This window comes from Culex quinquefasciatus, chromosome 1, assembly GCF_015732765.1.
Source record: "Culex quinquefasciatus strain JHB chromosome 1, VPISU_Cqui_1.0_pri_paternal, whole genome shotgun sequence".
In the NCBI taxonomy this organism is placed as follows: domain Eukaryota; kingdom Metazoa; phylum Arthropoda; class Insecta; order Diptera; family Culicidae; genus Culex; species Culex quinquefasciatus.
Genome location: NC_051861.1, coordinates 52,500,520 through 52,514,742, shown reverse-complemented (window position 1 = coordinate 52,514,742; position 14,223 = coordinate 52,500,520). Strand labels below are relative to the sequence as shown.

General features: G+C 45.5%; 1 protein-coding gene across 1 annotated transcript; it reads left to right on the top strand.

Moving 5' to 3' along the window:
* The first annotated feature begins 8,209 nt into the window (after positions 1–8,209).
* Positions 8,210–13,519, top strand: LOC119769632. The gene has a single exon (XM_038262834.1). It carries the CDS (start codon positions 8,210–8,212, stop codon positions 13,517–13,519), a length of 5,310 nt encoding a protein of 1,769 aa, XP_038118762.1.
* The last annotated feature ends 704 nt before the right edge of the window (positions 13,520–14,223 follow it).

The following is a 14,223-nucleotide window of genomic DNA, read 5'->3' as shown; positions in this document are numbered from 1 at the left end:
TTTGCACATTTAAATTGGGTGACTTCTTTCACGGGACAATTGTCCTTGTCGTGAGAAGAATCCCCGCAAACCATGCATTTTGGAACCATGGCGCAATGATCAGTACCGTGACCGAATGCCTGGCAACGCCGGCACTGGGTCAGATTCTGGCCATTACCGCCATGTTTCTTAAAATGCTCCCACTTTACCCGTACATGGAACAAAAACTGTACTTTGTCCAAAAGTTTCAAATTGTTGATTTCATTTCTGTTGAAATGAATCAGATAAAATTGTGAAGTCAAACCAAAGCGAGAAATATTCCCGTTTGATTTTTTCTTCATTGGTATTACTTGGGATGGGGCAAAGCCAAGCAACACCTTAAGTTCGTTTTTGATCTCATCCACCGACAAGTCGTTGGAGAGACCTTTCAAGACCGCCTTGAATGGCCGAGCATTCTTGGTCTCATACGTGTAGAAATTGTGTTTGTGGTTTTCAAATAACCAACAAAAGTTTGGTGATCTTGTAAAGATTCCGTCAACAAGCGACATTCTCCTCTTCGACCAAGCTGGAACGAAACCTTCAAATTGCAAGTTTCCTTGCAATTCTTCAGTTGCGTTCGAAAGCTGGCCAAATCGGAGACGGAAGTCACAACAATTGGCGGAGCCTTTACTCGTTTCTCGACGGCAGAAGGCTCAGTACGAGGAGAAGGTTCCTTGTCATCAGTTTCGGATAAAACACCGAAACTGTTTGTCAATGGAATTGGAGGATTGACCTCACATTCATAATCAGAATCAGACCTCAGAAGAGGCTGTTTTCTTTTTCTGTTTCCGTTAGCCGGTTTAGCGTTTAAACGCTTCACCGACGTAACGACCAAATCTTCAGAAGATTTGCGTTTACCTTTGTTTTGACGCATTTTGCAAGCAAAGTTTTCTTAAAAAGATGGCTTCGTTTGTAAAATACAACAAAATTTCAGGCGGGGTTAGTCTTGAAAAGACTGTTTAGAATTTTGGAAAATAACTCAGGTAGTCTTTAAAAAGACTGTGAATTTTGTTTTGAAATAACTCTGAGCTTAGGTAGTAAAAATACCGCAGCTCTAGTGTCCGTTCACCACGAAGGTTCGCAAGACACTGTGAATAACATAGGTAAAAAACATGTACTTCCATTGTGTACTTATTGTTGACTTATCAGCACATTGACCCATATCATTACAGCTTCTAAAATGTGATGGTTACAAGCAATCCCGTTATTTTTACATACATTTTTTTTTGTAATTGTCTGCTCTACAACTTTGTAGACAATTGTTACACTCTTAAAAAAACCTTGTATTGTTAGAGAAAACACAAAATTTTAAAATGAAAATGGGGTCAATGTAGATTCGAAAAGAACATTAAATTTTTCTTAAAATGACATGTTATAAAAGATTTTACAGTTGAGTAACGAAAAGTGGCAGAGTATTTAAAATTTTCTAGTGTCTTTTTCGATGAAAAATACGTTTTTTTTCGGAATTTTGAGTATGTCTTTAAATTGTGCCTTCAAAAGTAATTTTGACACCAAATTTCAGGCTACAAATGATTGAAAAACAAATCTTTTTTCGCATGTTAAAAAATGGAAGAGGTCGTACCGCCCCTCCGTCACGAGATATCGGAAAACGGACATCGGATTCGTAATCAGGGAAAATAGTTACCCCTTAGGACAAAATTTCACGCAAATCGAAGAGGAATCGGCAACTTTTCTCGATTTCGTATGAGTTTGTAGAGAATTACCCATTTTTAAGGATGCACAATAATTAAGGAAAAGGGTTTCTTCATATTCACAAATTGTTGAACTGATGAACCCATTCCTGATCTCTGAATGCAAAAATAGTCAAAATTTGTTGTAAATCATTGTGTAGACAGTAATTTGAGGGATGTATAGAAAATACATCGATAATTACCATGATTAATTTTCAAAATACTAAAATTTTATGAATTATTTAAGTGCACCAGGCTGTGGTTTAAATGCACCGTTAATGCTTTTTTTACCTTCCTCACCTTACTGAGGAAAGGCTCAATCCTTTGTGGACCATCATTCAGTGAGGTACTCCTGGATTTTAGCTCCTGAAAAGTGCTTAAAAAGTGCAAAAATGCCTCAGGGCAAGAAAAAGAGGCGGTCCTCACCAGCAGGATCGGCAGATTTGAAGAAGCTAAGGAATGCCGAAGCGCTACCTGCAAAGCCAGGCAGTTTGAGCAAGGACGCTCAAAATTCGTCTGGAAACCAGTTCGCTACCCTCCCTGTGGACGTGAGCGAGAAGGAAGAATTTGAACGACGGGAAAAGTTGCCACCCATTTTTGTGAAAACATCGTCATCGGACTTGGTGTGAAAGTGTTCGGGATTTCCTGACACCACAAGGACATCAATTATCGTGATCAACTGTACCTGGTTCATCTCGAGAGAGGATCGACAACGCCGTCTGAGCTGAAAGCAGTTCGGGCAATTTTCAACATCATCGTGACTTGGGAACGTTATCGCCCAGTGCACCGTGACGTGACACAATGTTCGAATTGCTTGCAGTTTGGACATGGTGGAAGGAACTGTTTCATCAAGAGTCGTTGTGCAACCTGCGGAGGTGAGCACAAAACACAAGCTTGCGAAACAATCAACGAGAACATCGAAGCGAAATGCTTCAATTGCGGCGGCGACCATTCTACCAAGAATCGAAGCTGCCCAAAACGTGCTGAGTTTGTAAAAATTCGGCAGCAAGCGACGACGAGGCACCGACCAAATCGTCGCAAAACACCACCAACTTTCACGGACGTGGATTTTCCTGCTTTGGCGTTACCAGGAGCAGGATCTACTCGAGTGGTTCCAAATCTGCAGCCATTGCCGTTGAATCAGCGGCAAACAGTTGCAGAGCATACAACACCTTAAGGCTTCAGTCAGCAACCGAGGGAAAACCAACCAACATCAACGGATGAAGGCAGTAGTGACCTGTTTTCACCACAAGAACTTCTGAACATTTTCATCGAGATGACAACAACATTGCGTGGTTGCAAAACTCGCCAGGAACAAGTAAGAACTCTTGGAGCATTCATCTTAAAATACAGTTCGTAGTTTACTCGTTCTAGTGATTTTGAATATTTCAATGGATTTATTTTTTTTAGTTTTAGGTTAGGATTAGTTGTTAAAGTGATTTTTTTCTTTTTTACCCAAATGTATTCAATTCAATGCAATAATGTAAAACAATTTGAAGCAAATAAACAAATGTGATCAGTTAATAATAAAACGAAAAATACAACAAAGATGAAGAGCATTAGGCCATACCACTTATCATATAAAAGAAATGTAATTATTATAAGAATGTTCAATAAAGACATATTTAAAAAAAAACTGAGGAAAGGCTACAAAATCATTCGAAAATAGTAGTTCATGCAACAAGTTTCAAAAAGAGGATTTTTTTCAGCACGAGTCGTACATTTATCCAACGAGGTTCACCGAGTTGAGCATGAGCATGAGCATGAGCATGGTTGACTGCCAATGAGCTGCTACTCCGTTATTGACAGATCAGCTGAAGTTAAACAATGAATCAAAAATGATCAGTGGGAGCCAACCATCCGTTCACTGTTTAACCCCTGAAGACCCCGACTTTATTAGTCAATACCGGCGCCCTCCCAAGAAGCCTGCAGTTCAACAAAAGGGAGGAATGTCATTCCGATAGTTGAAATTGCAGACTCATCAAGCACAAAGTTTTTCGCTATATACTTGTTGATACCGCTTGAGACCGTTGAATCCACAGCATCTCCTTCAAGCATCACGTGATTATTTTTTTTTGGGTTAGTAGGATAAGGTATTGGCTTTTCGATGCCTCCCGAGCTACAATGCTATGGGGAGGACTCTCATAACAAACCCGTCGGCGAGCCTTCCGAGCAACGATGCTATGGGAAGGTCTTTCTAGTTAGCACACCAAAACACTCGCGCACAGGTATTTAAATACTGAATAAATGTAATTTTTCATCACAATTACCCAGACGACATTGATGATACAGAAAAGACTTTTTTACAGTCATTTACAGAAATACTTCAACTTTTTTAATGCAACAATTCACACGACGTCGTGCCTCCCGATCAACGATGATGTAGGAAGGACTTGAGCAAGCCAATCAGGATGAAACACGAAATAAAATTCTTTTCTTTTCACACACAATGCCACATAATTGACCGCGCGTCACCACCCAACAAATTGAACTGATTTTTTCTGCTTGTGGGCAAGCCAACCAGGATGAAACACGAAATAAAATTCTTTTCTTTTCACAAACAATGTCTCATAATTGACCGCGCGTCACCACCCAACAAATTGAACTGATTTTCTTCTGCTTGTGGGCAAGCCAACCAGGATGAAACACGAAATAAAATTCTTTTCTTTTCACACACAATGCCACATAATTGACCGCGCGTCACCACCCAACAAATTGAACTGATTTTCTTCTGCTTGTGGGCAAGCCAAACAGGATGAAACACCTCCAACGAGGTTCACCGAGTTGGATAAATACGAAGAGTGCTGAAAAAAACAAGTTTTGCAACGAGTTCCATACAATATTTTTTGCAATTCCAAAAAAACACACACTGAATGAAATTTTATGTCAAATTTTCATGTATTTTGTCAATAAATCGTTTAAATCAAATTTTTTTTTGAAAAGTGTTACTTTTCAAAACAAGTGCTGAAAAGTTCAACTTTTCAGCACCCATTTGAGTGCTGAAAAGTAAAACTTTTCAGCATTTGTTTTAAAAATTCGATTCTGTTATTTTTGGTTCAGAAAAGTAGGCTATTTCGTCGTTCAAGAATGACAGGAAAAGTAAGTAGTTTCACGATGGAATAGCAAAAATGAACTTTTTAGTTAGACCTCCTATACCTAGTCATTTATACATATCGACCCAGAATCACCAACTGAGCAAATTTCTGTGTGTTTGGCTGTATGGAGACATGTGTACCGAATCAATGTCACTGGAATATCTCGTCACTGACTGAGCCGATTTTGACCGTATTGGCTTCTTTTGATTCGTCTTGGGGTCCCATAAGTCCCTATTGAAATTTTTAAGATTTAGTAAAGCACATCAAAAGTTATGCTTAAAAAACTGCTGCATATAAATTTCACAATTTGCAAAATAGGGTGGTTTTTGCATGAAAAACCTACCATATTATATATTTTTAGAAAGGTTCTGAAATGACCTATCTTGTGGAAGAATAATTTTCAAGATCTGACTTACCTATCTAAAATTACAAGCAGTTTAAAAAATGGTCAGAATTAAATTAAGACCTCAATCCGTTTCCCCACAGCGGTGCATGTACAATCTTGACAAATAGTCTGTCGGCAGTCTATTTTTTTACTCATCACTAATTTTTATTAGGATCTCTTTGGTGCTGCGATCACGTTAGGGGTGATCCATAAACCATGTGGATACTTTAGGGGGGTAGGAGTCACTCTATAAATGCGAGGAAGGCAACAAGCATCTAAAGGTGGATTAAGTAACGTTTTAGTGGATGTATTCAATTAAACCTATGTTTTTCATCACAATAACCGTACCTAGGGGTTGACGCAGTTGGCGACCGAAAACGATGATTGTACAATTTTGTCATGTTATAATAAAATCTTAGAAAGGTATTCAGAACAAAAGGGGCGCCAAAGTAGGACTCCAAAATAACTCGATAATCTTGGTCGGAATATTACAAATATTACTTATAACACTTGGGTTACCAAAATCAACTATTTCAATAATTGTACCAGAATTAAATTTAAAATTAAATTCTCTCAATTCATTTATCAAAGGGGGCGCTCAAGTGGCAAAAATTTCAGGGTTTTATAACAATTCTTTGAAATAGCTAGACATTTTATATTTCAACTACAGTACATAAAATTCAATTTAAATTTCACCATTTTTTCCAGCATCAGGAACCATTAAGCTTTTTTTATGTTTTGAAGTATTTTTTTATATAATCAGCTATTTAATTGAAATTTACACATTTCTATTGAAAATCTTAAATAAAAAGAATAAGATATTTAAGTTTAAAGAAAATGGCATTTGAGATATTTTTATCGTTTTAAATGCAAACGTTGCGTTGAGATTGACCTACGTTTTCGAAATACTGAAGTGTTTAAATTGAATATTTCTTACACAAAAAATGCTTTGACTTTTGTTAAATTTGTAGCAAAATATTTTTTTTCAACATAAAAATGTTGGTTTTTTAAGAGCACATAAATTGCTCTAAATATATTATATTCTGCTGCTTGTATTCATTTGCTTGTAGCAAGAGTGAAAAAGTAAAATTTTGGTGTCTTCGACAAAGTTGCATAGATTAGCATGCCCACCAACTTTTTAGTCGTAAAAGTAAAATATTATACAATTTCTTGTATAATTTTGATTTGCAGAAACACCATTAGATTTTAAACCAAAGCAAAATTCCAACTCCAAAAACAGCAATATTTTTTTGTGAAAACACAAAGTTCCACTTAATTTTGCTTCTAGGGTCAATAATTTGAAGAATGTTAGTAACATTTTCCTTGAAAATTTTTGTTTTGTTATGTTTTAATGGAATGGATAAAGTTGCTTATCTTTCACATACATTTTTTTTATTTCATGGATTCCATGTGTTGGGCTATCCAGTGTAATTTCGCCTAAATTTTCACATTTACACAAACGGTTCTAAAAGCTTTGTATGTAGAGGGTGACTATTCTCGAGATTTTCAATTTCCCGGGAATCGAGAGTTGAATTTGGAAATTTCCCGGGAATTCCCGGGACCTGGTAGTGTTTATAACTATGCCAATAGTGCCAGTAATGTATAATGAAAAGTTGTAAATGTGTTTCTTTTCAATGAATTCAGTAACGATTTATTCATGCATATTTAATGAAACGTTAATTAGTAGCTTCATTATTTTTGGGAACTATGATCTACTTCTTGATTTTTTTCTGAATCTGCAATACAACTTGTTGTATGAACTTGTTATTAGATTTTTGTGAAATAACAAAATAGCTAATATATCATTTCCCAGTATCGGGATTTTTACAATATAATAAATAGCGACTCAAAACAACAATTTTAATACTTTTTTTTCTTTTTTAAAACTGTAAATATGCATTGAAGAAATAGTGATCTGGAAAACCCGAATTTTCACATTTGGCGGACTTTACAAAGATTTCCAGAGTTTTTTTTTTTCTAAGATATAATTTAATATTGAGGTTTAAGCGAAACACAAAATTACTCCATGACATCAAAAAAGGAAATTACCTTGATACAGCGAAATTAAAATAATAAGAATAAAAAAAAATGGATTATAAGAATTGCTATGCTTGAAAGAGGATATGAAAATTATACTCTTAGAAATAATAAACAAAAATATAAAAAAAATTAAAATTTCTTTTTGTGGCTGACTGCTAAGTATGCTTGAAGGTTAATTTTGGGGTCCACATTATTTAAAGTTTTCTCAATTAAAGTTATTGGAATTTTTAATAAGTTAAAATTTAAACTTTCTGAATTAGAAGATAAGAGAAGCATTGGTTCATTCGAACTTGAACATCTTACATTGAACACCCAATGTTCTGTGTTGGCGGCTAGACTGGCTGCGTAAAAATGACAGCCCTGCTCGCTTGCCGCAACCAGCTTGCTGTGATCGAGCGCAACCCTGCGCAACGCTTTTCGACGTTGCCGCCACGCTGAACGAACAACGACACTAACGACGACACGAAGGACGACGACGAACGACGACGAGAGAAAAAACCGCCATTTTGCGGTACCATTCCCTTTTCACCCTCGGTAGAGTTAACACGCGTTGAAGTTTTAAGTTATTAAAGTTAGTGGTTAAAGAAAGTCCGAGTGTTTTCTTCATCACACCCACGGCCATCGGATTCTAAAATACAGTCCACCCGTGAACATTTTCCGCCATTTTTCCGTGGGGCCAACGTGCCGGCCCGAACATTGGTCCAATCGAACCGGATTTGGACATCCGGCGTGGATGTGGTGAAGAAGCCCGGTGAAAAGAAGGAGGCAAAGGCCTCAGAGTGCAAACGGACAGTTCCCGTGCAACCCAACTCCGGTGAGAGAGATGTAGCCGCGAGTGACAAGTGCGAGACGACACGGTCTCGATTCCCGAACATTCGCGAAACCACCGACGGAGACAACCGGCCTCATTTCCCGTCGCGATTGTTCGAAAGTGTGAAAAAGAAGAAGAAACAAACAAAAGTGCAGTGAAAAAGTGAAAGATGCCGCCGAAAGTTCAACGAACCCCGGCGAAGAAGCAAGCGGAAGAAGATGATGAGTTGGACGGCCTGATCCACCTCCGGAACCAGGAGATGGACACCCTCGAGGAGCTCCAAACGGAACTTGCTGGTTGGGCACGAGCTGATCGTACGGCTTCGGATGTCCGATCGCATCTGAAGAACCTGGAGCGGATCAACAACGACTTCGGCAACCTCCACCAGCGAATTGTCCTCCTGACCGACTCCAAGACTCGGGGACCACACGACGCGAAGAGGAAGGAGTTCAGAAAGCTGCACGACCAGGTCTCCAGAACTCTCGAGCGATGGGCGGATGACCTCGCACCCGCTGTCGCTGCAGGTCCATCCACGGCACTCCAACCAGCCAGGCCCCAACCGGTCATCATCTCGCAACCCCTGCCCAGAATCATCCCAAAGTTCGACGGCAAGTACGAGTCCTGGGACAGATTCAAGGTAATGTTTAAGGACGTCGTGGACAAGTCAAACGAACCGGCCAGGATCAAGCTTTACCACCTTGAACAAGCCTTGATCGGAGAAGCTGCAGGTTCCATCGACGAAAAGACCATCCAGGATGGCAACTACGAGCGAGCCTGGGAACTGCTGGAAGAGCGGTTCGAAGACAAGCGGCGGATGATCGATCTGCACATCGGCGGTCTGCTGGGAGTGCAGAAGCTAGAAGAGGAGAGCCACGCGGACTTGAGGGCACTGCTGGACAACTTCACTGGACACGTCGAGAACCTCAAGTTCCTGGGCCAGGAGTTCTCCGGAGTGTCCGAGCAAATCGCCATCTACATCTTGGCACACGCGCTGGACGAAGGAACCTACAAGCAGTGGGAGGCGACCATCAAGCGTGGGGAACTCCCGAAGTACGAAGCGGCCATCCAGTTCCTGAAGGACCGAGTCTCCGTTCTGGAACGGTGGGAGGCCACGAACAAGTCGGTACCGAAGCAGCGAAAACCAGCCAAGCCCTCCGCCAACAAGCCGTCTCAGCGAGCCAACGCGGCCACAACACCGTCGCAGCCGGAATTCCGGTGCGAGATCTGCGCCGAGGCGCACCAAACGTTCCGATGCTCAACGTTCCTCGGATACACGGTGGCCCAGCGAAAGGACAAGGCGAGGGAGAAGAACCTGTGCTACAATTGCCTGCGGCCAGGACACTCAACGAAGCGGTGCTCTTCGAAGTACACCTGCGGTAAGTGCCAACGGAGACATCACACAACGCTGCACGAACCACGAGAACAGCAAGAATCTACGCAGAAGCCGGCCACTCCCCAGAGTGTGGCCCCACAAGTGAACCAGCCGCCAGTGATCCAACCCGCTGGCCCATCTCAGCAGACGTCCAGCCAAGCAACCTGCAACCACACCCAGACGGTGAAGACCGTGATGCTGCTCACCGCGGTCGTCAACCTGCTCGACGACCAGGGCCAACCCGTGCCCTGTCGCGTCCTCCTCGACAACGGTTCCCAAGTAAACTTTATTACGCTCACTATGGCCGATCGCTTAAAGCTACAACGAGTTGCTGCCAACGTCCCGATCTGCGGCATCGGGGCCGTGAAGACCTACGCCAAGGAGTCTGTCACGGTCGAGCTCAAGTCCCGAGTCAGCAACTTCTCCGTCAACGTCGAGTGCCTGATCGTTCCGAAAGTGACCGGGATGGTTCCAGCTGTGCCAGTTGACATCAACGAGTGGCCGATTCCTGTCGGCGTCCAGCTGGCCGACCCAGCATTCCACAAGCCTGACCGCATCGACATGCTGCTGGGGGTCGCAATGTTCTTCCGGTTGCTAAAATCGGGACAGATGGAGTTAGCTGGCAATCTACCGGAGCTGCGCGAGACTCACCTCGGCTGGGTCATCGCCGGAGAAGTTGGAGACACCGTCCCAAGCCCGCAGTACACGCACACTGCCACACTCGACGACATCAACGAAGCGATCCAGAGATTCTGGCAGGTCGAGGACATCGACAGTGCCACAGCGGTCTCCACCGAGCAAGAAGAATGCGAGGCGTTCTTCGCGTCCACCCACAAGCGGGATCCAACCGGCAGGTACGAGGTACGCTTGCCATTTCGTCCAGTCGTCGCCAAGCTCAACGACAACCGCAGCCTAGCTCTTCGGCGCTTCCTGTCGCTGGAGCGACGACTCGCCCGAGATCCTGCCTTGAAGCTGCAATACGGTGAGTTCATTAGGGAATACGAAGAACTGGGGCACTGCAAGTCGGTTGAAGAGGCCGACGACTTACCGAACACGAACTGCTACTACATGCCCCATCACGCTATCCTGCGCCCCTCGAGCTCCACGACCAAGTTGAGGGTCGTATTCGACGCATCTGCAAAGATGTCCCCCACGAGCGTGTCCCTGAATGAAGCCCTCCAGGTCGGAGGCACCGTCCAGAACGATCTCTTCTCGATCCTCCTCGCCTTTCGAAAGCACCCTGTCGCCTTTACCGCAGACCTCTCGAAAATGTACCGCCAGATTCGCGTGGCCCCATCTGACACTCGCTTCCAACGAATATTCTGGAGGGCCGATCCGTCCGAGTTCATCCGTGTCCTGGAACTCACCACGGTGACCTACGGAACCGCGTCCGCACCCTTTCTTGCTACGCGATGTCTGGTCCAGCTCTGCGACGACGAAGGTGAAAATTTTCCGCTGGCTGCCAAGATTGTGCGCGAGGCCTGCTACGTCGACGATATCTTGTCCGGTGCGAGCTCCCCCAAAGAAGCGATCGACTGTCTGACGCAACTGCAAGGCCTGCTCAGTCGCGGTGGATTTCCTATCCACAAGTGGACCTCCAACGAACCTACGGTGATGGAACGCATACCTGAAAGCGATCGAGAGAAGCTGATCGACCTGGACGGATTGATCGGCGGTGTGGTCAAGGCCTTGGGACTCTACTGGAGTCCAGGAGACGACGAGTTTCGTTTCACCGTCACCCAAGCTGAAGCAGATGCCACCAAGCGCCGTGTCCTCTCGGAGATCGGCAAATTCTACGACGTGCTGGGACTCCTGTCGCCAGTCATCATCAAGGCCAAGATCCTGATGCAGCGAGTCTGGCTCGCTGGTCTAACGTGGGACGTTCTGCTGGAAGGCGGGATGATGGACACGTGGCACCAATTCCAGTGCGCACTCCCCGACGTGCGCGACATCCGTATCCCTCGGTACGTGATCGGGCCTGGCAACCCGGGCCTGGAGCTTCACGGATTCAGCGACGCCTCCAAGGTCGCCTACGGTGCGGTGACCTACGTTCGCAGTCTGCTCCCGAACGGCAAGTGCAAGATGCGGCTGCTTTGCAGCAAATCGAAGGTGGCTCCAACCAAGCCATTGGACATCCACCGACTGGAACTGCTTGCCCTTCGACTGCTCTCGAGGTTGGTGGTGAAGGTCATCGCGGCGCTGAATCTCCCGTTCCGAAATGTGGTGCTGTGGTGTGACAGCCAAGTCGTGCTTGCCTGGATCAAGAAACCGCTGGACCAGCTACAAACGTTCGTGCGCAACCGCGTCGCAGAGATTCGGAAAGAGACCGGCGGGTTTATCTTCAAGTACATTCGCTCCAAGGACAACCCGGCCGACCTGATCTCTCGCGGCATGTTTCCAGCCGCCCTGATGAAATGCGGTAAGTGGTGGGAAGGACCAGAGTTTCTTGAATCCGTCGTGTACCAGGAGGAACCTACAATCGAGATACCGGACAGTGAGCTACCAGAGTTGAGAACAGTGAAGCTAGTTACCTTGCTGGCCTGCAACACGACCGACTTCCCTATCTTCGAGGACTGCAGCTCATTTCGAAAGCTGCAGCGAATAATGGCGTACGTGCTGCGTTTCGTGAACAACTGCCGGATCAAGAACCCCACGGAACGAACTCGCCTACGCCATCTCACTGTTCCTGAGCTGCGGTCGTCCCTGAAGCTGATCGTGAAGGTGGTGCAGCACGACGTGCTGTCTCAAGAGATCCAGCAAGTGGCCGAGAACGACACGGCCGGGCGTCTCCAAGGTTTGACGCCGTTCCTACATGAAGGCCTCCTACGAGTTGGAGGAAGACTACAGCATTCCGAGCTGCCGTTCGCAGCCAAGCACCAGCTGATCCTGCCCAAGCACCGAATTACCAACCTGATTGTGAAGGCCTACCACGAAGAACACCTGCACGCGGGGCCGTCGTCACTGCTCGCAATCCTGCGGAGACAGTTCTGGCTGCTCGACGGACGGTCGACAGTTCGGAGCGAGACGAGAAGCTGCGTGACGTGCTTCCGCGCGAAGCCACGCAGTACGAGCCAGCTGATGGGGAGACTGCCGTCCTGCCGTGTGACCGAGAACCTTCCGTTCGACGAGGTCGGCGTGGACTACGCCGGACCGATTCTTGTGAAGGTAGGAACCCGGAAGCCACAGATCGTCAAGGCATACTTTGCCGTCTTTGTTTGCATGGTGACAAAGGCGATCCACCTCGAAATTGTTTCGGACCTCACGACCGAGGCATTCCTGGCCGCCCTCCAGCGCTTCGTCAGCCGACGCGGCGTGCCTCGCCGAATCCACTCGGATAACGGCACCAACTTCAAGGGGGCCAAGTCAGAACTCCACGAGCTGTACGTCCTCTTCAACGAACGCACGTTCAACGACCGGATCCAGACGTACTGCCAGCCCAAGGAAATCGCCTGGTCGTTCATCCCTCCCGGCGCGCCGAACTTCGGTGGCCTTTGGGAGGCCGCTGTAAAGAGCACGAAGTACCACCTGAAGAGGATCCTCAAGAACGCACAGCTTACCTTCGAGCAGTACGCGACCGTGCTAGCGGAGGTCGAGGCCGTGCTCAACTCAAGGCCGCTTTTCGCAACGTCAACCGACCCTGTGGATCCGGAAGTCCTGACGCCGGGACACTTCTTGATCGGCCGCCCTCTAACGGCCATTCCGGAACCGGCGTACGAGGGAACACCGATAAACCGGCTGTCCAAGTGGCAGCACCTGCAGCTCTTGCGAGAGCACTTCTGGAGAGCTTGGCGGCGGGACTACCTGACGACCCTCCAGCCAAGAGGAAAGAACCGGAAGGAGATGCCAAACGTCCGCCCTCAAATGGTGGTCCTGCTGGAGGAGAAGAACGCGCCGCCACTTGAGTGGAAAATGGGGATTGTGCAACAGACCTACCCTGGACCGGACGGTCTTGTGCGCACTGCGGACGTGAAGGTCGGTGGAACCGTCATCCGACGACCGACCTCGAAGCTGTCCGTCTTGCCGATCCTGGACAACGAACCGGAAAAAACTGCTGCGTCTTCGTCCCAGCCCGGGGGGAGGATGTTGGCGGCTAGACTGGCTGCGTAAAAATGACAGCCCTGCTCGCTTGCCGCAACCAGCTTGCTGTGATCGAGCGCAACCCTGCGCAACGCTTTTCGACGTTGCCGCCACGCTGAACGAACAACGACACTAACGACGACACGAAGGACGACGACGAACGACGACGAGAGAAAAAACCGCCATTTTGCGGTACCATTCCCTTTTCACCCTCGGTAGAGTTAACACGCGTTGAAGTTTTAAGTTATTAAAGTTAGTGGTTAAAGAAAGTCCGAGTGTTTTCTTCATCACACCCACGGCCATCGGATTCTAAAATACAGTCCACCCGTGAACATTTTCCGCCATTTTTCCGTGGGGCCAACGTGCCGGCCCGAACATTCTGAACAATTTCTAATTTTTATATTTTTTTTATTTGTTTATATAATTTTGTTTCGACCAAATTTCCCGGGAATCGAGAGGTCCAAAAATGGTCGATTTCCCGGGAATTCCCGCTCGTTACACAGAAAAAAATCAATTCCCGTAATCGTGAATTAAGTTCACGAATGTGAGATCCACGAAGGAATTTATTCATGAGTATGGTGCATTTGCACCATAAACGTGAATATATTCCTTCGTGGTTCTCATAATCGTGAACTGACTTAACGGTTTCGAGAATTGATTTTTTTCTGTGTACCCTCTATTTGAGTGTAATGGTTTTTATACAAAATTTTAAGAAACTTTAGATGTCGAAAAAT